At 43.5% G+C, this 27728-nt stretch overlaps 2 protein-coding genes across 2 annotated transcripts in view; one reads left to right on the top strand and one right to left on the bottom strand.

The window, feature by feature from the left end:
- Positions 1–154: 154 nt before the first annotated feature.
- MYL4 (myosin light chain 4) lies at positions 155–27446 on the bottom strand. The gene is made up of 7 exons (XM_061589903.1): positions 27220–27446; positions 20409–20436; positions 11833–11982; positions 11229–11402; positions 8273–8350; positions 4451–4495; positions 155–402 (listed from the first exon to the last, which is right to left on the bottom strand). The coding sequence occupies exons 1-6, from the start codon at positions 27340–27342 to the stop codon at positions 4467–4469; spliced, it is 582 nt and encodes a 193-aa protein (XP_061445887.1). The 5' UTR covers positions 27343–27446; the 3' UTR covers positions 155–402; positions 4451–4466.
- RPL19 (ribosomal protein L19) overlaps positions 10036–27728 on the top strand; it is a 140571-nt gene continuing 122878 nt past the window's right edge. The window contains exon 1 of the mRNA XM_061589901.1: positions 10036–10039. Coding sequence (XP_061445885.1) covers positions 10037–10039 — 3 coding nt within the window. The 5' untranslated portion in view covers position 10036. The remainder of the gene's footprint in view (positions 10040–27728) is intronic.

The raw sequence follows: 27728 nt of genomic DNA, 5'->3' as shown, positions 1-27728 counted from the left end.
CTCTTCTGTGTGGCAATAATGGTGAGGGGAAAAGGACCATCTTTGAAGAGATGGAGCAGCTTATAGGAAAAGGAAAAGAGATACCTGTTGCTCTTACCGAAGATAAACAGAAACAATAGTTAAGCAGAAGTTAAACAGAAATTATCTGTGTGACTGTGTGTGCACATTTGTTTTAATTTGAATGGACCAAATGTAGCAGAAGTAAAGAAGAAATAAAACAATCAAAAAAAATTTAAGATTTAAAACTGATGCAGGAGTATGCACAGAGGCTGTTACACTGTGGAAATTGAGAGTCCTTCTTACATGGCTTGTGGCAAATGCATCTCCTGGGCATTATAGGGGTGGAAGGGATATGAAATAAGAAATTCTTGCTAGATGGAATTTTGTCCTCCTCCCATGAACCTGAAAGGAAAGCAGATGAGAATCTTAATGGAGGATAAGTCAAAGGCAGCCAACATCCCCTCCAGATGTTGTTTGACGCCAGTTCCTGTGTTGGTTGGGGCTGATGAGGGATGTAGTCCAACAACATCTGAAAGGCATCACTTTGGATATCCCTGGCTGATATTGTTCAATTATAATGACTACAGACAACATAACCTTGTTATAATACAGTCAACAATATTTGTAATTCATGTATTTAAATTCTTTATATCCTCCCTCTTCAAAGCTCAAGGTGGTTTCCAACAATAATAAAAACAAATATAAATAACACTTTATATTAGCAGTAGTACAGAACTGTATTATAGCTCAGTAGCCATAAGCTGTTTTGGATGAGGTTAGTTTTGCGCCCTCTTGAAAAAGTCACCAGAGAACTGGTGAATTAGAATGGAGTCTCCATTCCTTGCCATAAATGTATTTGCATGACATAATGTAGGTACATGGAACAAAGCCTGACCAGTGGATCACAACAGTGGCTTGGCTCACACATAACACTAAGCCATGGTTTGTTTCACAAACCACAAGTTAACCACGAGTTGTCCCAGAGACTATCAAACAAACCATGACTTGTTTCTCTAAAGTTTGATTTATTTTCCAGCTGCCCTTGCCTCATGCCTCATTCAAATTGCTCCCTGTAATTGTTATTTCATTTGTAATCCTAACGTTGCTAATGCATATTTTTATTATGTTATTCACACATATTATTAATAATTGGCTTAAGCATATTTCTAAAGCCTTTATCAATTGGTTCATGTTATCATTCCTATAGCACCATTACATTTATGCAAATATTGCTTCATTCCATTTTCTGTGTTGCTTCAAGTTGCACTTTTGATATAATGTTGTTTTATTGTTTATCATTTCATTATCCTATACATACCATTAAGCTTTGTACATCAATAAACCAGTCTATTTGTTTCAGTTATATGTTTTGGTTTTGTGGTTTTGAGTCATTACTTACGTTTTCTTCCCTGTCCCACTGGGTTGCTACTGAGCAATTAGAAACAGGACTGAGGATCCAGTGAGGGTTGATACACAGGCCAGAATTTGGAATGGCATGCATGAGCCCTGATAGGACCTACTGATTAACAATTAGTAACTGATTAACCAGCTTTGTTATTTGGTAAGCATCTTGCATGGAGGAAACTATGGTTAAGAAGGGTGCTGGATTCACATGTAATACCAAATCATACTTAGAATAAACCAAGGTTCATAAGCTGATAAACCATTGCTTCAAATAGTGGTTTGTTGGCAGCAAACAAGCCATAGTGAAACTACTGGGTAGGATTCACACATAATGCTACACACCATGGTTTAATAAACTATAGTTTATTAAATCACGGATTAACAGTTTGTACAAACCAGGCTACTGGGGGAAAGTGGCGTCTGAATTATATGGGGTCCAGATCATTAACTGCTTTCTGGGGTAAAAACTTGCACCTTGAATAGGGGATAGAAGCAAATTGCAGCCAGTCCAATTGCTATGGATTTAGACGGAAATTGTTCACCCTCCCAATATTTAGCAGGAGGTACGCTGCAGCATTCTGCACTAGTAATATTGAAGGGCAGCCCTGTGTAAAGTGTGTTACAGACATTTAGGAGTAGCCACTGTGGTGCCTTTCAGATGTTGTGGGGTACAGCTCCCACCATCCCTGACCACTGGCCATGCCAGCTGGGGTTAATGGGAGGTGGAGTCCAACAACATCTGGAGGACACCATGTTCGCTACCCCTGCTATAGCTCATCCTAGAAGTTACAAAAACATGAATTAGCATGGCAAGAGCTGTCCTCTCCAGAAACAGGTTCAGGATATATACTGTCTGGAATTACTTAAAGGTACTTTTGGCCTTAACTAACACCTGTCTATCCAGGAGCAGAAAGATAAACTGATCAGGTGGGGTAATTGTCACTTCATGTATCACAAACTATTTTTGTCACAGAATCATCTTCATCTTGTTTGGATTCAGTTTCAACCTGTTTAATCTCATCCACTTTAGCTGGACCTCCACACTGGATTAGAACTGAGAAAACAGCTCCCAGGTGCTTTGTAGTAGTGGCAAATTTAGAAGCGCAGGGTTCCTTCATGAGTCATCAGGATCGGCCTCACAGGCCAAATTTGATGGGTGGTTGCCACCCACCTGTCAATCACATGACATCATTATGGTGTCAAATGAATGATAGATGGGATCTCCAACCCATCTGTCAAAAGCCCTTGCAGGAGGTCCCCAAGCCACAACAGCCTACTGGCAATCAGGTGCTTGGAAAGTACTCACATGGAGCTTTGCTAGCCCTGTGCTCAGTGCTACCCAAAGCGCTAAACATAGTGCTAGCCCATGGGGGGTGGGGACAAAGAAGCTGGTATTTTACAGGTATTGCTGCATGCAAGAGAGGTCCCTCTCACAGCTGATTTTCAAAAAACCAGTTTTTTTTCCCTGTGTTTTCCACATCAGCTGAGAGAAAGATTTCTTTCTTGCACATGATGCCTGCAAAATACAAGGGGAATTGCTTGACAATCAATTTTTTCTCCTTGCACAGTCTCATCACAGAGGGTGCGCGGTGAGAGAGGAAAAGATAAAAGGGCTGAAAAGAGTGAGTGGAGAGTGAGGCAAGGTGGTATTTCCTCACAAAGAAGGGGGCAAAGAAAGGAAGCCTGAAGAAAGGAAGAAGAAAGGCTGACTGTAAAATACAAGAGGAATTCCTTGTAAAGTGGTTCTTTTCCCCTCAGTTGTGCTTTTTGCAGATTTACTGTGAGAAAGGGGAGGGGAGGGGGAGAGAGACTCACAGAAGATGGGGGAAGACAGAAGAGCAAAGGGCGAAGCGGGTGAAGAGCAAGGCGGCCTGCATTTTACAAGGGGAAGAACCCTGCTTTTGGTAGATCAGCTGTGAGAAGCAGTTTTCTCACATGCAATGATGTCTGTAAAATACCCTCACTCTTCTTAGCCCTTTGCCTCCCCCCTCATCCACTTTCTCACAGACAATCTGCAAAAAGCACCATTGAGGGAGAAAAAAATGCTTTATAAGCAATGGACCTTGTATTTTACAAGCAGCCTTTCTTCTTTCAGTCTGCTTTCCTTTGTCCCCCTTCCTTGAGAAAAAACGCTGCTTTGCCTTATCTTGGCCTTATGCTCCCCCCCCCCCGGTGTGGCTGTTTTCACCCACCCTCCACTTTGGCTGCTATTAGTCTGCAGGGGACTGTTTGAAAGTCCTTAACTTTAGTAAGATTCTGATGCAAACCCCTCTCAAATTGGGCTTGGCTGTTCCTCCTCTTCTCTGTAAATTTCCCTCTCTTAATTCCTGCTGACTCTCTCCCTCCTTGTCTTTCTCTCCTCCCTACAAGGAAATTCATACTGACTGCTAATTGGCTGTAGTGACTGCTGACCTTCTCTCCTAAATCAGAGGAAAGGGCATAGCCTTTAAAAGCAAGCATGCGGCAGCTTGACTGACTGGACAGACAGACAGAGGGATGCCTGGAGGGGGATGGGAGGGGGTTGACTGCAAAAAAAGTATCGGGTCTTCATCCCAGAGCATCCCCACTCCAATACACACCTGTGCTTAATTAAAGAAATATAGAACTAGATGTTGTCAACATATTGATGACACTGTACGTCAAACCTCCTAGTGGCATACTGTAGATATTAAGCAGCATCAGTAATAAAAAAAATTTGCAGTAACTTAACATATTCCTTGGCTACTAATCCTTCCAGACAGCCTAACAAAAGTACTAAAACTTTATCAATAAGCTACATTCTATTATCGCTTTTATACATTATTGTGCCCTGACCTAATTAATATTATAGGGGAGCCACCAACAGTGCCTAAAATCTGCATTGTACTTTTCACATTTCCAGCACAAAAGCAGCCTTGTTTTTTCACTGATGATAATTAGATGCAATGGTTTCAATACACTACACACACACACACACACACACACACACACACACACACACACATATATATATTCCATGGCCCATATTTGGTGCAATTTGAACAAGGAGAGATGAAAAGGGACTCACTTTAAGGATTCCATCTTCAGCCAGCCATGATATGCTTGACAAAAGCTGAGAACAAAAAAATAAAAAATGTGTGAGTTGTCAATAGTCATTAAATCAAAAATGATCATTTTACTCAGAAGTAAGCCTCCCATCTTCAGTGGATCTTACTCTCAGTATGCATAGGATTGCAACCTTAATTATCTGCTGCAAGGAAAGATGACCAACCATATTTCTCAGACTACTTCGGAAAGATCCGGGGCTTGTGTGAACCAAAGTGGAATTTATCCAAAGCACCCCAAGCTGAAACTATTTGGGACACTTCAGAGACTCAGACATTGAAAAAACACTGCAGAAGTGCATCTGCCAAAAGTGAAACCGTTCTCCCCCAACTTGCCATGTAAGGAAAATGTCAGGGTGGGAGGAGGAAGGGCTCTTTTGTGACTGAGAGGCCTAGCTTCTAATCAGAGGGACTGTTTTCAGAGCCAGCTCCAAGCATGCAGGGGCCCTTGGGCACCAGCCTGCCGTGGACCCTGGCACCCACATGCATGCATGCCCCACCTACCTACCAGGCAGGCAGAGGAATGGGAGGTCAGGCAGGCAAGGGCGGCGAGATGGCGGGCAAGCGAGCAAGCAAGCAAGCAAGCAGGGGGTGGGGGGAGAGGGCGAGCGAACAGGGGGAGAGATTGGGGGGAGAGGGTGAGTGAGCAAGCAAGCAGACGGGGGAGGGGAGCAGGCAGGGGAAAGGGCAAGTGAGGGACAGGGTGAGGGAGGGGGCGGGGGCAGGACGGCGGGTGAGCGATCAATCGGGAGATGGAACAGCAGGCGGGTGGGCGAGTGGGGTGGATGGGGGAGGGCAAATGGGCGGCAGGGGGAGGGCAAGCAAGCGGGGGAAGAGGGCTAGCAAGCCAGCAGGCGGAGGGGAGGACGAGCAGGCGGAGGGGAGGGTGAGGGAGCGGACAGGGGCGGAGGGCGAGCGGGCGGGCATGGGGGAGAGTGAGCGAGCAGACATGGGCAGGCCGGCAAGTGGACAGGCAGCTCCCTCCCTTTGATCCGCAGCAGAAAGCCTGCCGCAGAAGAGGAGCGCTACTCCACCATCATAACGAGGGGCCCTCTAGGGGCCACTGTGGGCCACGGGGCCCCCAGCAAGGGCCCCACTTGGCCACCCTTTGGAGCTGGCCCTGACTGTTTTTACCATGGCTCTGTAATCACAGCGCTTTGGAGAAGGGATGTTGAAGTAATGTTATCACCTTCTTCTTATCTGTTGTACGCTCATGCTATTTCTGCTGGTGATGATTGCTTCTGTGTTTTTTGTGCCAACTGAGCACAACAGAAGTCTAAAGTAGTTTCCTCCCCGCACCCATTCAACTTCACTCTATAGCTCTATCCTTCTAATTTTGCAGGTTACTTTCCTTCATAGGACCCCCTCTATGATGCATGCTATCTTCATACTAAAACCATTGTCCACAAAACCACAGGGAAGGAAGTGAATATATTTTAGTTCTTCTTCCCCAAATTAACTGCATCTATCCTTATGAAATTTGACAGGTTTCCTACCAGGGTCACTTTTATGATATATGCTATTTTCATACACACTGATCACAAACAATATAGGAAATGAAATTAATCATTTTTTACCACCCCAGAGCTGCAAGGGCTGCCCTTGCATGAAAACCATATCCAAGTCAACCAAAAATTAAAAAAGTTCCAGATGGTTATTAAAAAAAATAAAATAAAGGTGCCCAGCAGCACAAAACCCACAGGACCTATTAGTTTGGAAATGGCAGATTTTTAGCCACTCAGGAGGGGCTACAACGTCTGAAAATGTCATCCAGTTCTGGGGGGGGGGAGAATTTCACAACTTTTAAAAACAATGTCCCCATGATAGCAGTTCGGGAGGAACAAATGTTTGCTTTTCTTGAATCAGGATTCAGATCCGGACCCAAACTAGATAGTTTCCAAATGTGTCTGAGCTGAATCAAGCAGTTTTATGAAGTGCCAAATTGGGATCCAAATCAAATATTGTAGTCAGTACACACTTTTACTTCAGATGATCTGCACAAGTGAATCAAGTCATGCATTGATTTTATCTTGCCTTTATCCTATGTTGTACACGTTTTTCTTCATTTTGGAGATGAATCTGTGGCTCCCTTTATGCTGTTGGAGTTCAATTTCAGTCAGCCTCAGCCAGCATGGCCAATAGTCCAACAACCTCTGCCACAATCTGGAGGGTTACAAGTTTCCCATCCCTCCTCTACTCTTTAAGGTAGTTTTAGGCCAGGGGTAGTGAACTTTTGGCACTCCAGATGTTGCTGAACCACAACTCCCATCATCCCTGCCCATGGGCCATGCTTGCTGGGGATGAAAGGGAACTGTAGTTCAGCAACATCTGGAGTGCCAAAGGTTTGCCACCCTTGTTTTAGGCAGAGTAGCCTTGGGTCAGTCACTATCTCTCAGATAGTGATTGGCCCAAGATCATCCCAATTAACGTAATGGCTGAGTGGGGATTTGAACAATGAGTCTAACACTCTATACCAGGGGAAGAACCTGATGCCCTCCAGATGTTGAACTACAGTTCCCATGATCCCTGACCATTGCCACATTAGCTGGGGCTGAGGGGAACTGGAGTCCAACAACATCTGGAGGTCACCATCAGGGCTGGCGCCAGAAGGCAGCCAGGTTGGGTCCTGTCTGAGGGCCCTTGTGGCCTAGAGGGCCCCTCCTTAGGGTGTGAAGGTGGTGCTCCCATTCCATGATCCACAGCAGTGCTAGGTCCTGCAACCTGACTTGCTGCGGATCATGGAGAAGGAACTCCCAGGCACCCCCCAAATACAGATAGTGCAGGCTTCAATAAACCCCCCCACACACCCCACCTACTCTCTTGCCAGTGTAAATGTAATGCGCACTGTGCACGCATGCTTGCCATCACCCATGATGGAGATGGGGCTTCCCTAAGGGGCTGATGCCCCCACTGCCATCTACGTCATTCATATGACACAAGAGGTAGGTGAGGCACACGGGCAGGCTTATTAGCCCCATGCTGCCTGTATCGGGGGTGTGTGTTGGGCTATGTCTCTCTCTCTCTCTCTCTCTCTCTCTGGAGGACACCACATTGACTACCCCTGCTCTAAGGGGTGGGGTGGAAATGCCTTTATGAAATTAAATATAACAGTTAACCAGGCCCCTAGTGGGAGTAAGAGCAAATTTCAGGCTGCTTCCCACCAGGAATTTGAGTGATACTTAATTCTCACGCCACTCCACATTCTGTCACTAGTTGGGTCAGTCCTTTAATCACCCAGACAAAAAGCAGGTAGTGGGAAGCTGCCTGTACCTGCAGTATGCCACAGCAGAATATGTGGTCACACACACACGTTTTCAAGCAGCAATAATTTACCCCAGTCGTAACTTCTGCAGCAAATGTTCCCATATTGTTTTGACTGTACTTCAGTGGGGAATGAATTACTGCAGACTCTCTGCTTTGCCCCACGGCAGAGAAGAAAAGTAGTGGCTATCCCATAGTCCTTTGCATTACGTGATGGAAAGTAGAAGGTTCTGTCATTCAGAAGGGCACTCTAGTACTCAATATCCATGCCTGGGAGGACAGAGCTAGCTATACTAATCTCATTCTCTATCTATCATCCAAAGAGAAGCATCAGCAAAACCAAAAAAACAAAAACACCTTCTGGATCTTCCAGCACTAATGTAATGCTAAACTATTACCGGTCAAGGGCAAATCATACAATGGGAGGAGCATGCTCAGTAGGAGTTCCAGCAGTAAACAGCCACTGTGGATGAATCCAGAGTTTCCTGATGAGTGGAGATTATATAAACGTGGGGTTGTCTTACCTTCATAGTTGATGCAGCCATTTGCATCTTCCTGTCCTGCCATTAGCTGTTCTACTTCACTTTCTGTCATCTTCTCCCCTAGGAGTGGAAACCAAACATCAAGTCTTCTGTTTTCCCCCCTCAGATCTGCTCCTCAAAGCTTTGAATGGACGAAGCACTATCAAGCATTCTGCATATTTGCATCCAGATATTTTTAGGAGTAGTAGAAGTTTCTGAATATTAGGAGAAGGGCCATAGATCAGTGGTAAATCATTGGCTTTGTGTGCAGTAGGTCTCAGGTTCAGTCTCCGGCATCTCCAAGTGGGACTGGGAGAGACTCCCGGCCTGAAACCCAGGAGAGCTGCAGCCAGTTAATGAAGATAACGCTGATCTAGATGGACCAGTGGACAGCTTCCTATGTTCCTCCCAGGGGTAAACAGTTGTGTATGGAAATTGATACAGCAATCCCATATTGCCTGATGCAGTCTACTGAGCTCTACAGAAGTCTTTTGCACAACTGACTTGGCAGAACTTGTGTCCACAAGTGAATTGCACTTAACCAAACCTCAGAACGATAGAAGGAACATTTATGGGAAATGGCTTTTCTGCTATTCAGTTTGAAGTAGGGGTGAGAAACCTATGGCTCTCCAGATGTTGTTGGACTCCAACGTCCATCATCCCCAGCCAGCATGATCAATGGTCAGGGATGATGCGTTGACCAACATCTAGTTCCTCATCCATGCTCTAAAGGCAGATGACCAGGGGATGAGGAAAGGGGGGGGGAGAAGGAACAGAAAAATGCTTTCTTCCTCCTAACAGTCTGCTCAACTACCAGCTGAAATTGAGTGGTGAGAGAGTGAATATACACTCTATGAGATCTTAAAGGATGGTATTTTTTCCCCTTTAATGTGAAATTGTCAAAAAGTTTGGTCTGCTTCCATACTACAGCCCTTAGCGCTGTTGATACATTGGTCTTTTGCAATTGGCTAAAAGCAAAATAAAAATGGTGGCTCCAGAAGGCACATAACACAGGGCTGTATTGCCCACTACAATCCTGTAAAGCCAGTTCCTACAGGGAAACTCATTATTATTGTTATTACTACAAGTAAATCCCATTTAGCAAAGGCCTTGCTTGGCCCATTAATTGGTTGTTTCCTATTAGCAGCCCCAACAATCACACCGCTTGCTTGTTTTATTTTATTTTGTTATTGTTATGCGTAACTGAGATAATAAAAACAAATCAACAAGCTAATTATGGAATTGTGAGGCTTCACAGCTAATTAAAGGCACAATTGTGGGCAGGAGCTACCAGGAAATGACTAATTAAAGGGACAGTAATAAGGAGACACTTCAGTGTACTTTGCCAGTGCACTTTGGATAGGCTACAGTTACAGCAGAGTGGCCAGATGCAAAAAAGAAGTTTCTGTCCCTTTAATATTTATGTAGGAATTTTAGCAGACAAATTTTACATAACAAGGAACGCCACCTTAAATTTATTCTACACAACTATTAAAGATACAGGAGCCTTATTTTCTTTTGCATCTGGCTATCCTAAGCTACAATTGCATTTAAAGTCAGAAAGTTTGCCACAAATTAAGTCTTCCAAAAAGATGGGATGCAAAGACCCTCCTGTTTTGGCTAGTCTTTTTAGCTGATTATTCTCTGCTCTGCTGCAAAGCTTATTGCTGTTGGGCTTTATCTTCTCTTTCTCCTTTTAATCCATGATTTATTTATGATTCTATTGCATATTGTAGTAATTTTGTGGTTTTATTATTGTAAGCCGCCATGGGCATTAATATGCAAATGCAGGATATACATGTTTACAGTAAACAAACCAACAGGGGGAAAAATGGATTGTGATCATTTGGTAGCAACATTTTCTAAATTCTCCATATTAACTGGATGAACAAATTATGTTAATTCTGGAGAAAACAAGTACTAAGGAAGGAACTCTTGGTGTGAGCTTGCCCTTAGAACAGGTGTGGGGAATCATTGGTCTTCCAGATATTGCCAAACTACAACTCCCATCATCCCTAGCCATTGGCCCACACCTGCCTTAAAACTAGAATAAGGGCAAGCTGTAAGCTAAGACAGGGAATGGATAACCAGTTATCAGGTAGCACCCAGGTGAGCAGGGATGAGCACCATTAACTTCCCCTTCTTTCCTTGGGATACAGCAGTAACTGACTGAATAGTGTTTTGCTATAATAATTTATTTTTAAAGCCTCTAACCTGTCTTTCCACCAGATATCACTCAGTGTGGTTTACAAAATCTGTACAATTTCAGTATCAATTTCACTGTCTGCTTTGAGTCATCTGAAGAGGCAGCATGTATATATACATAAAAGTAAATTCAACAGAAAGCAAACCAGTGCCAATAACCTAGAACAGGGATAGGGAATGTGTGGCCCTCCAGATGTTGCTGGACTTCAACTCCTATCGTCCTAGACCACTGGCTATGCTGGCTGGGACTGATGGGGATTGGCGTCCAACAGGATCTGAAGGGCTGCAGATTCCCTGACCCTGACCCAGAATTACAATCCAATAAGAACAGCCAATAGGTTATTGGCTTTTAAAAGCCAGGGATGATATATATTTTTGTTGTTGTATTGCTGTTGTGTTGTCAGCTGCTTTGGGCACATTTTTGGGGAAAGCGGCACACAAATTGAAATAATAATAATTTCTTATGTTGCTTTTAAAAGTTTTGAAGGAACATGGCCTTGTGGAACTCTTTGGTGGGGAAATGTTTGACAGTCCTGGTGCCACCATAAAAAATGCTCTGTTTTGTATACTCAGAGATGTAATGTCTAATTTAATCTCTAAAATGGCTGGGTATGTGTGTATACTTTGGGAGAAGGTGTTCCCTAAGATATGGCCACATGTTAATTGTTTGTGAAGGCTGGGCTTTGTTAAAGTATAATACTTGTACAATGCTCTCCTTCAGTCACCATGCTACTGACTTTATTACTTTCTCTACCTAGAGTAGCAAGTACGTGGCGCAGTTCAGCCCCCATGACAGTGCCATTCCCTTCCTTGTCGAAGACCCGCAGCCCTTCCACAAAGTCCTCATAAGTCCCCTGGTCCTTGGTGCGGGCAATGTGCTGCAGCATTGGGAGGAAGGTCTCAAAGTCCAGCATTTTCATATTCATTTCTGGCAAGGAAAAAAACAACAATGAAAGATGACAACATTACTGGGTCAAACATAATAGGCCACTCCAACAAACCACAGTTAGGGCACCAATGAGGGATAAGTTTGAGTGACCCTCCTCCCTCCCTCCTCCTCTCCTCATACACTCAGCTGTAAAGACAACTCCCTGGTTTCTTAAACCACAGTTTCTTGCAACATTCAAAGTGGAGAACTTTGGTTTAAGGAGGCACTCCTTACAAATCAAGATTGCAAACCAGGATCTGATTTGGGAGAGGCGCATGTTACAAGCTAGCCCCAGGCCAAGAGAAATTATGCTTGGGCATTGCTCACAGACCATTCACTAGACCCCCCAGATGTGTAATTTGAAGCTGCTCAAGGGACCTCTGGTATAGAAGTTGAAAAGGGCAGAGTCCATCCTATTGTGTACACTTGCCTTCTGGCTTTGGTTTCCCCAGCACCTTTAAGACCTCTGCGTTGGTTGGGTTCTGTCCCAGGGCTCGCATGACATCTCCACACTGGCTGTATGTGATCTTCATCTCTCCACTTGGGGTCCTGTCAAATAGCATGAAGGCCTCCTTGAACTCTGTGCACAGAAAGGAACTGAGTTACCTCTTTACACAATGTGAGGGGGGAAAGTTCAAATCCTGCCTTAGGTCTGAGGTGCAGAAGTATTACTTTTGAATATGAAGAGTTTTGAGGATTATTCTGAGAAATGGAATCAGATAACTATAACTTCCTTGTGAGTGGCTAAAAGAACACCTTCCCAATTACTGATAAGAAACATCCACACCATACATTTAAAGCACATTGCTTCCCCCAAAGAATGCTGGGAACAGTAGTTTACCTCCCACAGAGCTACAATTTGCAGCACCTTTAACAAACTACAGTTCCCAGGATTCTTGGGCAGGGGGAAGCCAGATGCTTTAAATGTATGGTGTGGATGTTCTTATCAATAACTGGGAAGGTGTTCTTTAGCCACTCACAAGGAAGTTATATTTATCTGACTCCCCAAAAGAAAGAACATACAGCAAAAGTCCTATTCAAGAGTTATGCCTCCATCACATGAGGAAAAGTATGGGGCTACACTCACTAGCCATCACCTTCCCCAGGGTGGCAACAGAGGGCAGTCAGGTTGCGCCCTGGCTGAGGGCCTCTGGGGCTCAGGGGGCCCCTGCAGGGCCCTTTCCTAGGGTGGGAGGGTAGTGTTCCCGTTCTGCGATCTGCAACAGCACTGGCTTCTGACCCTGTCATGGACCGCAGAGAAGGAGCTCCCAGGTATCCCCCCCCATTCAGTCAGTGTAGGCTTCAGTAAGCCTGTATGTGTGCCCTACCAACCTGTCCCGTCCCTGTGAATGATGTGCATGCTGTGTGCTCATGATTACCATCAACCAAGATGACAGCAGGGGCTTTCCTAAGGTGCTAATGCCCCCACTGCCAAACTGGTTAATGGCAGGCTTGCGTGCACAGTGCACACTCATTGAGAGGTGATTGAGAGGGTTGTGGCGCAGCAATTGCAAGAACTCTTGCATGAAACAGATTATCTTGACCCATTCCAGTCTGGGTTCAGGCCTAGTTATGGGACTAAATCGGCCTTGATTGCCCTGATGGATGACCTTTATTGGGAGAAGGACATGGGGACTGCGACCCTGTTATTCTTACTTGATCTCTCAGTGGCTTTTGATACCATGGTATCCTTCTGGGCTGACTTGGTGAGATGGGTATTGGAGGCACTGTTTTACAGTGGTTCCAATCCTATCTCCAGGGTTGTTTTCAGAGAATAGCATTGGGTGATTGTCTTTCAGCCCCCTGGCGGTTGTGCTGTGGGGTGCCACAGAGTACCATCTTGTCCCCCATATATAACAACTATATGAAGCCCTTGGGAGCAATCATCAAGAGATTTGGGGACAGGTGTCAGCAGTACGCTGACAATACCCAGCTCTATTTCTCTGTAACATCTGAATCAGGAGAGGCTATGCAAGCCCTGGACCACTGCCTGGACTCGGTGGTGGGCTGGATGAAGGCAAATAAACTGAGTCTAGCAAGACAGAGACCCTGTGGGTTGGTGGTTCCCGAGTTCAAATAATTGGTCAGTTGCCTGCTTTGGATGGGGTCATACTCCCTCTGAAAGAACAGGTCTGTAGTCTGGGGACGCTCCTGGATCCATCTTTGTCGCTAGAGGCCCAGGTGACCTCAGTGGCTAGCAGTGCCTTTTACCAGCTTCGGCTGGTAAGCCAGCTGTGGCCGTTTCTGATCTGGGATAGCCTGACCACTATAGTCCATGTGCTGGTAACTTCTAGGCTGGATTACTGTAATAAGCACTATGTGGGGCTACCCTTGAGGTTGGTTCAGAAGCTGCAGCTGGTGCAAAATGCAGCGATGAGACTGCTTACTGAGGCAGGGTATCACCACCATGTCACCCCGCTGCTGAAAGAATTGCACTGGCTACCTATTAGCTACCAGGCTGAGTTCAAGGTTCTAGTTTTGGTGTACAAAGCCCTATACAGCTTGGGACCAGGATACCTGAAAGACTGTCTTATCTCTTATATACCCAGTCAATCACTGCACTCTGCAGGAGAGCGCCTCCTGCAGATACCATCTTATCAGGAAGTCCATTCTGCACAACATACGAAATGGACCTTTAGTGGCGTGGCACCTACTCTGTGGAATTCTCTCCCCTTAAATATTAGACAGGCACCATCTCTGTTATGTTTTTGGCGCCTACTGAAGACCTTCCTCTTTCAACAAACCTTTTAAGTAGAGACCTTATCCTAGTCTGTGTCTGTGTTGGAATTGCTTTTTAATATGTTTTTAAACCTTATTTTTTTAAAATAGACTTTTAAAAGCTTGTTAAAAAATGTTTTTAAAGACGTTTTGTTTTAATACGTTTTTAATTGTTGTTTTGTTTTAATGTATTTTAAAGTCTGTTTTTATTATGTGTTAACGTGTTTTTAGTGCTTTTGTTTGCCGCCTTGGGCTCCTACTGGGAGAAAGGGTGGGATATAAATCTAACAAATTAATTAATTAATTAATTAATTAATAAGATGGTGGTGGAGGCTTCCTTAATCTTGGTTGATGGTAGGCATGCGCACACAGCGCACACATCAGTCACACGGACAGGAGAGGTAGGTGGGACATGCAGGTGAGCTTATTAGCCCCGTGCCACTTGGATGGAGTGGTTGGGCCACGGTGCCGCAAGCCAAGGGCAGGCTGGTGCCCAAGGGCCCAGTCATGCCTGGCGCCAGCCCTGCTCTCCCCCGTTGTATCTCTGCTGCCTTTCCCTGCTAGGAGGTGTGAAGAAGAGAGCCTGCTCAACTTGCATAGGTTGTGTGATTAAGAACCCTGCACAATCTAAATCACAATAATGAAGTATAAAAACAAAAAAGGGAAGAAAACAATCAAAGGCAATATAAATATAACAGAAACAAAACTCACTGCACACACACACCACACAAAGGAAAACTCACATTTAAAAATGGGAGAGGCTGAGACTACATAAATTATTTAAAAGGCTGGGATGGACAGAAAGGTCTTCAACAGGTGGTGAAAAAGTAGGCTTGCCATATTGCCCGGTTAGCTGGGATTTTACCCAGATTCTAGCCATGCTATCCAGTGCCTGCTTAGCCTATTAGGTGGCCTGGATTCCCAGGTTTCTTTTCTTTTTTTAAAAAAGCAAGACTCTAGCCCTTGTGGACCCATCTATACAAGGCAAAATGCGGAGCAGTTTTCTGCCCATTTGTGAGAAATCAGTATTCCCGCCTTCCATTGTTCTTAGCCAATGAGGGACACTACAGCTGTCCTGGGAAAATCAAGAATTTTAGCCTTCCTGCCTGCCTGCTGCATGTGCAGAACTAGGCAGTTTAGAAAACTGCTCATGTTCTCTTGATCAACATGTGTAGTTCCACCCCTTATCCATAGATTTTCTGATTGAGTCAGCAAAGAGAGGCAGTCTTCATCTCAACTGGCTCTGTGTCTCAGGGTATATGTCTTAAATGGTGCATGCAATGGGAATGTCTGCCTGCCATCATGGAGGATAAAGGGGTTTGAACACTCCCTCCCCTGAACAAATAAAGATATGAAAGCAAACATCTCTGTAGAAAAGGCCGAGGTATTAGTATTTGCATTATCTGGCCTTGCCCTCATGACACATACTGTTGGAGGTCACTGATTCATAAAATGTAAATGTACTGCCTTCAAGTCAATTCTGACTTATGGCGACCCTATGAATAGGGTTTTCATGAGGCTGAGAGGCAGTGACTGGCCCAAGGTCACCCAGCGAGCTTCATGGCTATGTGGGGATTTGAGTTCGTAGTCCAACACCTTAACCACTACACCACCATAAGTTGTAATTGACTTGAAGGCATATAACAACAACTCCCAAGTAAAGTTGCACTAGAATTCAGCCTCACTCACCCTGTTGCCTGGCATAGCCTCTGTTTAGCAATTCAGAAAAGGCTAAAAAGTATTTTAATACATATCCTTCTTCAAAATGACTGGCAGGCATCACCCCATCAAAGATCACCCTACTTCATTTCCTCCCCAGGGATGGACGGATGTGTGTGTGTGTACATATATACATATATACCTATATGCACACACATGTACATATATACATACATACACACAGAGAGACAGAATACAGTGTGGGGGGGTTATAACTCCCCCCCCCGACCAATAGAAGTGGATTCGTTGTTCTGTCTATTGCTAGCACAGCTTGCCAGATCTCTAGAATTACTGCATTAAAAAAAGAGAGGTGCCAGCAGTCAAGTCTCCATCAAGTTCCAGCCTTTATCATAGAAGGCTGCATTTCCCCTCCCTGATCTGGTATGTGAGAATCAGTGTACTAAAGACACTTCTCACATGCTCAGACACTACTTTCTTTAAATAAAGATGATTGACTGAACTGATAATGTTGAAATCTTGATTTCTATCTGCATTATAATTTGTAGTGGTGTATTCATGGATATAAATCCCTTTAATATATAAATATTCCATAGTGTTGGAAACTAAAGTCTAGGCATTTAAGGCTGAAAATTTAAGTATTTTTTTAAATCATCACATTCTCCCCCAGTTTTTGGTGATAATTGCTTGGCACAAATAAAAACCCCAACTGGACAATGCAACCTTTAAAAAGGTAAAGGTGTCCCTGCACTTGTAGTGCGAGTTGTTTCCGACTCTTAGGGTGACGTCTTCCAGAGCTTGGAAAAGTTACTTTTTAAAACTACAGCTCCCATCAGCCCCAGCCAGCATGGCCACTGGAGTGGGCTGATGGGAGTTGTAGTCCAAAAAAGTAACTTTTCCAAGCTCTGCTTGCGACATTTACTAGGCAGACCGTATATATGGGGTGGGATTGCCAGTTCCTTCCCTGGCCTTTTTTTACCCCCCCCAGCATATGCCGCGTACTCATTTTACCGACCACGGATGGATGGAAGGCTGAGTGGACCTTGACCCCTTTTACCGGAGATTCGACTTCCTCCTTCCGTTGGAATCGAACTCCGGCCGTGAGCAGAGGTTTTGGCTGCGTTACTGCTGCTTACCACTCTGCGCCACGGAGGATCTTCATGCAACCTTTAATGTGCTTAATTTGTATAATTAGCAAATAATTTGCATAACATGCAAATTAGCATGCCCAGATTTGTGGAACTGGAATATGACAGCCCTTTGAAAAAGGCCACAAGGATGATGCCAGGCAAATCTCCCTGGGAAGGCTGTTCCATAAATGAGGTTCCATAGCTGAGGCAGGACCATAGCTCAGTGGTACAGCATCTGCTTTATATGTAGAAGGTGCCAGGTTCAATCTACAGCATCACCAGGTAGGGCTGCGAAAGCCTCCTGTCTGAAATTCTGGAGATACATTGCAAGTCAGTGTAGACAATACTGAACTAGATGGACCAATGGTCTGACTCAGTATAAGGCGACTTGCTATGTTCCTAGTTGTACAACCATATAGCCCTGTCTTTGGTGGCTACCTGCCTCACTTCATTTGATGGGAGCACACAGAGAAGGGCCTCTGAAGAAGATCATGAGGAAGGAAGTAGAGTAGGAAGCCCCCTTCCAGCTTTACTATTCTATGATTCTATGCTTTAACTTGGATTCATGCATTGAGCAGGGGGCTGGCCTTATAAGCCCCTTCCAACCCTACTGTTCTATGATTCTCTAAGGTTTGGATAGGTACATATGGAAACAGGTAGTCTTTCAGGTAACCTTGTCCCAAGCCATTTAAGGCTTTAGAGGTTAAAATGGGCTGGGTGCCAGTGTAGCTGACAAACCACAGCCAAATGCAGGAGGGCAAAAGGAATGCAATGGAAGGACTGGAGTCAGCATGCAGAGCCCTATTCTCCCCCTAATGTAAGCAGGAGAATCACACGAAGATAATGCCTGAATGAAGGGCTATTGTTACTAGTTCATAAGCAGGGATAGGGAACCTGTGACCCTCCAGACGTTGTTGGACTGCAGCTTCCATCAGCCCCAGCCATCATGGCCAATGATCAGGTTGATGGAGTTGTTGTCCAACAACATCTGGAGGGCCACAGGTTTCCCATCCCTGCAACAAAGGGAAATATACTTTTTTACTTCTAATACAGAGGAACTTACAGCGCTGGTAGTGATTTGATGTACCCATATTATGCCTGCTGAATTGTAGGTGTAATTCTCCACATTCATTGTATTATTATTCTTCCCATTAGATGGGGAGGAGGTAGAGAAGCAAAATCCAGATGTAAATATAACTTGAATTGAGGATATGTTTTAATTTTGTTAAAACTAATGATATTTATTGGTTAGTTGGTTATTAGTTTGATCATCTATTTCCTGTTAGATTTTTCTAAAGTAAAAGTTCTTGGTTTTTTTCCTGTTGTTGTTACTGTTGTTTTATTTAAAGTGAATGTGTAAGGGATGGGGAAAATCCCTAAAAACACTAGATTGGGGCTTCTTGCTATTGTTGCTCTTATATTGAACCAAATCAATTTGTTTTCACATCTCAGCTTGCAAAGTGGTAATACTCTAAAATGGGACAGAATGCAAAATTGAACCCATGTTCAGTTGGGTTCAATTGATCTCACATTCTACTAAGTAATGTAACAAGAATATTTTAATTGCAGGAAATGCACAACCAAAGTCCTAATCCAAACACACAAATAAAAATATGTGCATCATGTGACCACAGCCTTTTATCTTCAGAGCTAGTTTTCTCACTTTGGAAAGTCTGCACCTGATGGGAAATGATGAAATATTATTATTAGGGGGGAGACTTCAGGGCTGGCCCTTCAAGGAACCAAGATGAGCCTCTTGGTTCAGGTGGTGGATTGGGAGAGGCAGTGGATTATGTTCCCCATGTGCCACAATTAATGAAGGATGATATTTCTTGGACAAACATTTTCTAAAATGCTTGAGATTTGTAAAATGTCTGTGACGTGGAAGTTTGCTGTGTTTGTGGCACAGTACCTGCAATTACTATTTACAACTTTATAGATCTTTTCTAATTTCAAAAGGGTAAAATGAAATAACATTGCAATTTTTATATATTTCTGTCTGTCAAAAATGAACTCACAGTAAACTTTCAGCAGAAACTTATTTGCCACAATGGTTGTTTCTTCAAAATAAAATTGGCCAGTCTGAGCATGCTTTTATGAACAATGTAAGGTGTAGTTTGGCCTAAAGCATTATGTTTGCCTCATCACCCCCATTCTGATCCAAGTCGCAACCCAGTGACCTTCTCTTTACCTTTTAGGGGTGCTATATCTGGAAATATCAGAATTGGTTTCTTTTTATACGTGATGGTTTTCAGCTTCTCCACTTGCTGCAATATTCGCTCTTTATCCCTTAATTCTGCTAGCCGAATGACAATAGTCCTGCACAGGTCTAGATTTGCCTTTTGCCCTTTGCCAGCAACCCTGTAGGCTCTTTCCACCACAATGGGGTCCTCTCTGGTGTCTAACTTCAGAATACCCGGCAACCACTTCTCCAGGAAGGCTCCCAAGTCTCGGCCCTCTTCTTTCTCCTGCAAGCCACATATCCTGAGGACCCGCGGTTGCACTTGTTCCTCAATCTTCTGCAAACAGTCCCAGAGGCATTTGTTCTCACCAATCAGGTGTTTAATATCCTGCTGACACTCTTGTACCTTTGCTTGTTCATTCTTAATTGTAAAGTCAGTTGCTGCAGCTGACTGGATGAGGCTATGGATCAGCCCTTCCAGCATGTCCATACGTGAATTCAAGGCTAAGAGTTTACTATCAAAGCCCTTCACTGCCTCTATGGTTTGATCCACCTTTTTTTTGATCTCCAGTACCACCTCTTTCACGGAGGTCTCTCCACCTTTGAAGGAGGCCAAAGGCTCAGCACTGGTGTGCAGCACAGGAGACATGGATGCCCAAGAGGCATCATTTTGAATTCTATGGAAATCTGCCAGCAGATTCACTGGTAGGTTTGATTTCTTTTTCAGCATTTTCATTTCAGCTGCAGCAGTGGGGTGGCTGCCACATATGAGGAAGGTCACATGTGACATCACAATGACTCTTCCTGTACCAAGGGTTTTTATGCTATGCTGAACTTTAAGTGTGTGCATAGAGTCCTGCTGCCGCATCTCTCCACCGATTAACTTCTTGAAAAAAGGGAACTCTGAGCATGAGAGTTCCTCCTGTTCTGAACACGAGGATGGGGAATCTTTGGACCTTCACATGTTGTTATTGTTGGGTTCCAGCTCCCATCAACCCCAGCTACCATGGCCAATGCTTGGGGATGATGGGACTGGAGTCCAACAACATCTAGGGGGCTACTGGGTCCCCAAACCTGTCTTAACAGATGGATGGGATCATATAGAAAGATACTCCCTAAGAAAAAGGCATGCTGGGCCCAAACTTCTAATATATACCTAACATAATAGCCTATCTACTCTTGTGGCATTGGACAAAGTAGTACCAAGCTTTAAGGCAGAAAGAGTGAAGGGAGAAAGGTACGTAACAGGTAAACAGAGACTAAGTATTCATTTTTTTTTTAAAAATCACCATTGCTTACCTTCAATCTGGTCAGCATTGAATTCAATCTACATGGGAAAGAAAAGGACAGAAATTAATGAGTTGCAATTCCCATGTGACTTTTGCAAACCCACTCAACTTGTTCTGGCTCCAGGAGTCAGTATGTATGTAAGGACTGAATGTGGTTTGTAGATTTTGTTTTGTTTGGAGGCTTTGCATGTCTAATAGTTCATATGCAAGACAACTTAACTGTGCATTAATTACACCTTAACTACTTATAACCACCCTGTCAAACTCTCCATCAGGGCAGTTAACAAGTGTAAAAGGCTAGATTTTTCTCCAAATTATACTTTCAGTGCATGCCTAATGGAATATTCCAGTCCATGTATGCATACGAGCATGAAATGAGTGGCTGGTAGCTATAATGGATTCACATACATACTAATTTGTTTTTAACCTCATTGTCCCTCATACTTGGAAATTCCCTCAAGAGCAGGTACACAGTGGTTGCTTTAAGATAATCGGTTTATTGAGCATTCATTCTGATTTTTTTGCACAATGTTTGCAGGGAAGTTATATGCTGTCGGGTGTTTGTTGAGCATTCATTCCAGTTTGTTTGCAGGGAGGTTATGTGACATCATGTCAAGTAGTTGTTATCTTTCCAATGCACTTTCCAATGCATTTCCCCATTATTTTCCTTATTGCAGAAAGTCTGAGTTTTTTTGGAAGATTAGAAAAATTAGAAACTGAGAAAAACTGAAATTGATTCATCCATCTCTACACCACACGACAGGACCTAAACTTGAGACCTGAGGCATGTCATCAGGCAAATATTTAGCCAGTGCATCCCCACTCACCACCACCACCACCAGTTATAACCAGAGAACTGAAGGGAGACCAACCAGAACAGCAAAGAAGCTACTCTGCAACAATAGGCCAGAGTGAGCATAGGTGCGAACACAGGAAGCTGTCTCTGACCACATCCACACCATGCATTGAAAGCACACTGAAAGATTATGGCTTCCTCCCAAAGAATCCTGGGAAGTGTAGTTTACTCCTCACAGAGCTATTTATTTATTTATTTATTTGTTGAATTTCTATACCGCCCGACTAGCATAGCTCTCTGGGCGGTGTACAACAGAGAAATATAAATATACACAATAAAATCCTAAATTCAGTACAAAGAACATGTATATAACAAATCTAAAATCAAATTTACAATCAATCAAAAAAAATTAAATCAATTAAAACATATTTAAAAGACTAAAATGCCTGAGCAAAGAGGAAGGTTTTGACTTGGCGCCGAAAAGATAACAACGTCGGCACCAAGCGCACCTCATCGGGGAAACTGTTCCACAGTTCGGGGGCCACCACTGAAAAGGCCCTAGTTCTTGTTACCATCCTCCGAGCTTCCCTATGAGTCGGAACTCGGAGGAGGGCCTTTGATGTTGAATGTAGTGTACGGGCAGGTTCATATCGGGAGAGGCGTTCCAGCAGGTATTGTGGTCCCGCGCCGTATGATTTCCAGCACCCTTAACAAATTACAGTTCCTAGGATTCTTTGTGGGAAGTCATGTGCTTTAAATTAATGGTGCATATGTGACCCATTAGTCCATCTAACTCAGTACTGTTGACATTGACTGGCGTTTCAAGCAGAGCTCTAGGACCTTCAGTATGAAAACCAGTTGCTCTGCCACCAAGCTATGGTCCTTCCCCCTAGTGGGTAATGTGATACTTCCAGAGCCTTCTACAAAGCTTCCAGGGCAGCCTTGCTCACCAGGCTGCATAAGAGAACATTGCTGGTCCTCTGCTATCTATCTCACAACTTGACAAGATCTGGGTCTGGCAAGTTCTGCTTGTACTGAAGGAGTCAGGAACACCTATTTGCCACAGAGCAGGAACTCGCAAGATTCAATAAGGTGGCCCTACAAAAGGAGTGTGATCCTGTGCACTGGCCCAGTCATCCCATGTCAGGACAATGTTCATGAAAAATTAGCACCTAACCCAAACAGCCGGAAGCTTTGCACTCAAGTCCTGCTTCCCATGGGCATCTGGTTGGCCACTATGAGAACAGGATGCTGGAGCAGAAGGTTCTTCTTATGTTCTTAGCTTGACTCAGAAACACTGAGAAAGCCATGGTATTATGCAGCCTCCCTTTGGGAAGTCTGTGTGCTGTTGAGGCTGGCCCATTAAAATGGGGTACTCAATTTGCCTGCTTTCTTACTTGCATCCATTAAGGGTGGGCGTCCACTTCCTCCTCCTTTGTCTCAATGTTACCTTTGTAAAACTCAGCAGGGAAGAGGATGGGGACAAAACTAGAACGTGTTGGTTCCACTGTGATTGGGCCTGGCTCCACCTCCTCTTGGTATCCCTGCCCTCTACCCTACCAGTTTCAGTGGTCACCAGCCATCCTTGTATGTGTGTGTGTGTGTGTTATTTCTAGCATCCTCCCAAGGTCAAGGTGTCAAGTGGTTAAACCATTTCCATACTGATCTGATGCTATTAATAACCCTCTTCAACCACAAGAGGCTATCTTGAAAAGAATGTGACAGTATCAAAGGAAAGGAGAGGGATGGGGAAAAAGTCCCTCCAGCATGATAACTAGCAAAAGATTGCTGACATATGCTGGGTGGGTGGCGGCGTAAGGCAAATGATAGCAGGAAACATGCATGGAATCATCCACATTTGACAGACAACAGCTCTCAACAGCTGATATTCATGGTAGCTAAATTGAACCTCCATTTTGAGAGGCAGTATACCTTGGAATACTAGATGCCATGGGGAAACAATAAAGGAAAGGCAACACTTTCATGCCTGCAAGAAGCATTTGGTTGGCACTGTTGGAAATGGGATGTTGGACTAGATGTCTGATGCAGCCGGGCTGTTCTTATGTTCTCCTGCTTTTCTTGATTCAAAGTTTTAATGCCAAATCCAGAGAGTGGGAGACATTTAGACATTTCTTGAAGAGTAGGTATTCTGTGTAGGATAGCCCTATGCTGATGTTAGTTGCCACTGCCTGTCATTGGATGTTTCTTGCATTAAACATGTAACGTGTACATCATACATTTTGAAACAGCAGTGCACATACGTCTCTGAAATCTGATCTAATCAAGTTTCCCAGATGTGTGCTGGTGTTTAAATTATGCATACACACTCATGTGTGATGACCACATATTATGTGTTTCCTGCAGACAGTGGTACAGCTACGTGATTTTAGACCCTGGTCTTATGGAGCCCCCTTTTAGATGGCCATTGGTATTTCTTCAGTTGTAAAGCACACATTTAATATTTCTCTTCTCTCTCTCCCTCACTTCCCCACCACTTCAAGCTTTAAAAGTCCTTCTACATTCCTGATATATTAGAGCAAAGAACAAACAAAAATTGCCAACCCTGATATAAAAACAAAGAAACATGTGCAGCTTCACATTTTAAACTCACTTAAATCATAACATCATCATGACTACAGGAATAAAAAAAAGAGTTTGCTTCTGAAACTGATGTTGAAGAGTAGAAACAAATACAGCTCCAGAGCAAATAATCTAAATGACACTAAAAGGGCTTATGGCAAATAAAAATCCAGTCGGTTTTTGCTGAAAAAGCAACAGGCTTCTCTAGGGGAAAGCATTCCAAAACCAGGATATCAGAACAGGAGAGACCCTCTCCCCAGTCTCCACCTGCCCCATTTCAGAATGTGGGTGAACTTGGAGAAGGGCATGTTAAGGTTTTCTTAAAGTTCAGCAGGTTCCTATGGGAGATGGCAGCCTTCAGGTACTTAAGCTAATAGGTCCTAAGCTTTTTAGGGATTTATACCAACTTACATTTGTGCTCAGAAATTGATCAGTGCCAGTGTAGCTTGTTTCAAGGCTGGTGTGATCTTGTACATCTGACCGACTCCAGTTAGTAATCTTGCCGCTGTATTTTGTACTGGCTGACTTTTCTGCATATTGTTCAAGGGCTGCTCCATGTACAATGAGGGATGTCCCTGCCATGTAGTGGGGTACATTAACCTGTTTCAAGTGATACTGGAGTGGAGGGGGTCAGATAAAGGCAGGATCTGGTGTCTGAATGATATAAGATTTGTTAAAGTTGTTGGGTGGGAGGCACCATTTGTGCTCTGCTTCAGGCAGCAAAATGGCTTGGGCTGGTATAACACCGTACAGTAATCCAAAAGGGATATTATCAAAGCATGAATAGATAGCTGTGGCTGGGTTGTCTCTGTTATTTCTTAATGGGGAAAAATATCTCCTATCTCTTGTCACTTACTTACATCAATTTCTTAAATTCAGGTATTAAGTTGGGCCTCCGTTTATGCTATATAGTCAATCAATTACACATTTATTAATTTCTAATATGCCTTCACAGGATCGTTTCAGGGAGTTTGGTTTAACTTTCTTGTTAACTATCCATCAACTGTTCCATATCTGAGAATATGCCATTGGCACTATTGGACCCTCAGCCTGTTCACTAATAAATCCAATATATACAAAATTTTACCACCACATCTACTGTTCCTCAGATTGAAGCTTTGCACTTTTCTTCAGTCAGTTCCTCTCCTGGTTTTTCTTTCAACTCCTAACCAAGGCGTAGTCAATGTCATGCCCTCCAGATTTTGGTGGACTACAATTCCCATCAGCCCCAGCCAGCATGGCCAATGCTTGGGGATGATGGGAACTGTAATGCACAATACAGTATATGGAGTGCACCACCTTGGCTACCCATCGTAATTTCTCCCTCCCCAGCCCACTGTTTTAATATCACAATTGTTCTTTCCTGAACCATGGATAAATTATCTTTCCCCTTTTGTGTCTTTAGGTGCAGAAGTTGGATTTATTTTCAGGTAAGTGTGTATAGGATTATTATAACCTTTCTATAATGGAGACCTGATTTTTTCCAAGTTGTAGTAAATTCATAATCTAGCAAATTATGAGCACCCCAGAAACTAAGAAGCAAACATTTTAAATAAATTTTAGTGAAAAATTACAGCCAGGAAATAGAAATGTGAACCCTTATTCAAAAAAGGTGTGTTAAATATATATCCCTGTTCTGAAGTTCTGTGTAATTCAAAAGCCTGCAGGCCTCAGCATTTTCAGCTGAAATTGCCCAATAAAAGGCATTAGTTGTTCAGAAATCTGTATTCACTCCTATCTATACAGCAAAATAGGTTCTCACTCTCTCACCCCATTATAATTTAATATTTTTAAAAAACTTGTAATAAAGTGTTTAAAAAGGAAAAACAGAATTTTAGATTCTATAGAATTTCCCTTTCCCATTTAATGCCTGTATGAAATTAAGACTCCTGTTATGAAACCATATTCATCATGGCAACAACATAGGGAGCCAGTTTGGTGAAGCGGTTAAAGAGTGTTGGACTCAGACTGGGGACCCTCAGCTTCAAATCCCCACTCAGTCATTAAGCTCACTGAGGTGACTTTGGGCCAATTACATTCTCTCAGCATAGCCTACCTCACAGGGTTGTTGTGAGGATAAAATGGGGTATAGGAGGACCACATATGCTACTTTGAGCTCATTGGAGGCAAGGTGGGATATATGTGTAACAAATAAATGGTGGCTTGAAAATGGCCACGTACATATCTCTTGGCTTTTCCTCATCAGCTGTGAGCCCAAGAGGAATGTAGTGTACAGACATTCCAGGAAGTTTTCCCATTTTTATTTGTGTCTGACCATTCTGAGATGTTGAAGGTGCGCAACGGATGTTGTTTCCTGCCCACGTCTCTACAAAGGGTTTCAAAGCTCCCATTTGGAAAATAACATATGTTAACGAGCCCTGTGGCTTAGGGCTTCAAACACACCTCCGTGGCTATTCAGGAAAGAGGAGGTTGCTGAAGGAAGTGATGACACCCATTATTTTGGGTCTCCCATTTCTTCAGGCACATAAATGTCTCTTGAGGAAAGAAAAAGGAGCAACAGTGGCCATACCTATGAAGGACCTCAGTCTCTTCTTATATCCATGCATTCTCCAACCCCCCTAGTTTTTCCTTTTAAACATCTCCCATCATCCGTTTTTGCTTCTCTGGGGTTACAATCTCATACACATTTCCTGAGAGAAAGTCACATTGAACTTAGTGAGCTTTAGTTCTGAGTAGACATGTGTAAGATTGCACTGTAAATCTTTTGTTCATGCTGTGATTAATTCTTACTGACACTTATGCTGCTTCATCTTATTGATCTCCCTTCAACCCAAAGCCCATCTTTCTGCCGCTTTGCTATGACACCATCTGCCTTCTCTCCTTATCCTTTCACAGTGGCTCCTAGTTGCTTTACTTTAATTTTTTTACATTTAATACGTAATAAATTTGTATACTGCTTTTCAAGACTTCTCAAACTGGTTTACAACCATAGTATACTGTTAAAAACCTTATGAATTAATATTGCAAAAAGTACTAAAAGTCAAAACCAACATTATGCCAGCAAAATATGAAATATATCCAAATCAGGCCAGAATACTCTAGGCCAAGGTTTCTCACACTGCAGTCTGTGGACCACCAGTGGTCTATAAGCTTCATTCAGGCGGTCCATGACATGGCTGCATTAAATACTCATATTTATTTTTAATTGTATTTTTATTGCTTCTTGTATTTCTTATATTGTATTACAGTTGGAAAAGTGTATAGTATCTCGCACAGCGGATTACAATTGCTACAGTAGGCAGAAAAATCATTAACTGGTCCTCCAAGACTGTCCGCAATTTTCAGGTGGTCCATGGGGGAAAAAAATTTCAGAACCGCTGCTCTAGGCCATTTAATTAGGATGTAGCAGAGTGACACAGTCACAGCCTCGCATTCCAGCCTCTAAGAAAGACAATAAATAGGCACATCCATTTTTCTTACTTACTTTCACACTCTTGGGATCGAAGGCAGGTTCTTTGGGGGCTTCTGGTGCAGGAGCTGGAGCCGCAGCAGGAGCCGGAGCAGGCTTGGCAGCCTCTTTCTTGGGTTCTGGCTTTTTGGGGGGCATGATGTTGGTTTACTTGTGAAAGAGCTGGGATGAATGGCGCTTGGAAAGCAGCAAGGCAAGGGGCTGAGGAACAAAAGGCAATACTTGCTCCCACAGCTTATATACTCAGCTGTGGGTCTCACATCAGGGGGGTGGGCAAGTTGCAAGTGCAACTGCTGTTTACTATAAAAGGAAGGCACTCCAAAAAAGTAACCCCCACCCTTTCCACTCAACAATTGTCCTTTGTCATCAACACATAGTGTAAAGACCTGGAGTCACCAGCACCAATGTCCTTTGATAACACAAGGCTGCTTTTGTGCACCTGGGCTGGGAAGATTTGTGGACTCTTACAGTGAAAAGACTTTTAAAAATGGATTGCCCAAAGCATCCTATAGGGAAAATAGCAA

This window comes from Rhineura floridana, chromosome 11 (genome assembly GCF_030035675.1).
Source record: "Rhineura floridana isolate rRhiFlo1 chromosome 11, rRhiFlo1.hap2, whole genome shotgun sequence".
Lineage (NCBI taxonomy): Eukaryota > Metazoa > Chordata > Lepidosauria > Squamata > Rhineuridae > Rhineura > Rhineura floridana.
This window is presented reverse-complemented; position numbering and strand designations above follow the sequence as displayed.

Excerpts from the sequence above, each read along its gene's own strand:
- MYL4 (XM_061589903.1), bottom strand. The coding sequence starts at position 27,342 with ATGCCCCCCAAAAAGCCAGAACCCAAGAAAGAGGCTGCCAAGCCTGCT. Across the intron at positions 20,437-27,219 it reads TCGATCCCAAGAGTGTGAAA|ATTGAATTCAATGCTGACCA; the intron begins GTAAGTAAGAAA and ends TTTCCCATGTAG. Across the intron at positions 8,351-11,228 it reads CCACGTACTTGCTACTCTAG|GGGAGAAGATGACAGAAAGT; the intron begins GTAGAGAAAGTA and ends TTCCACTCCTAG.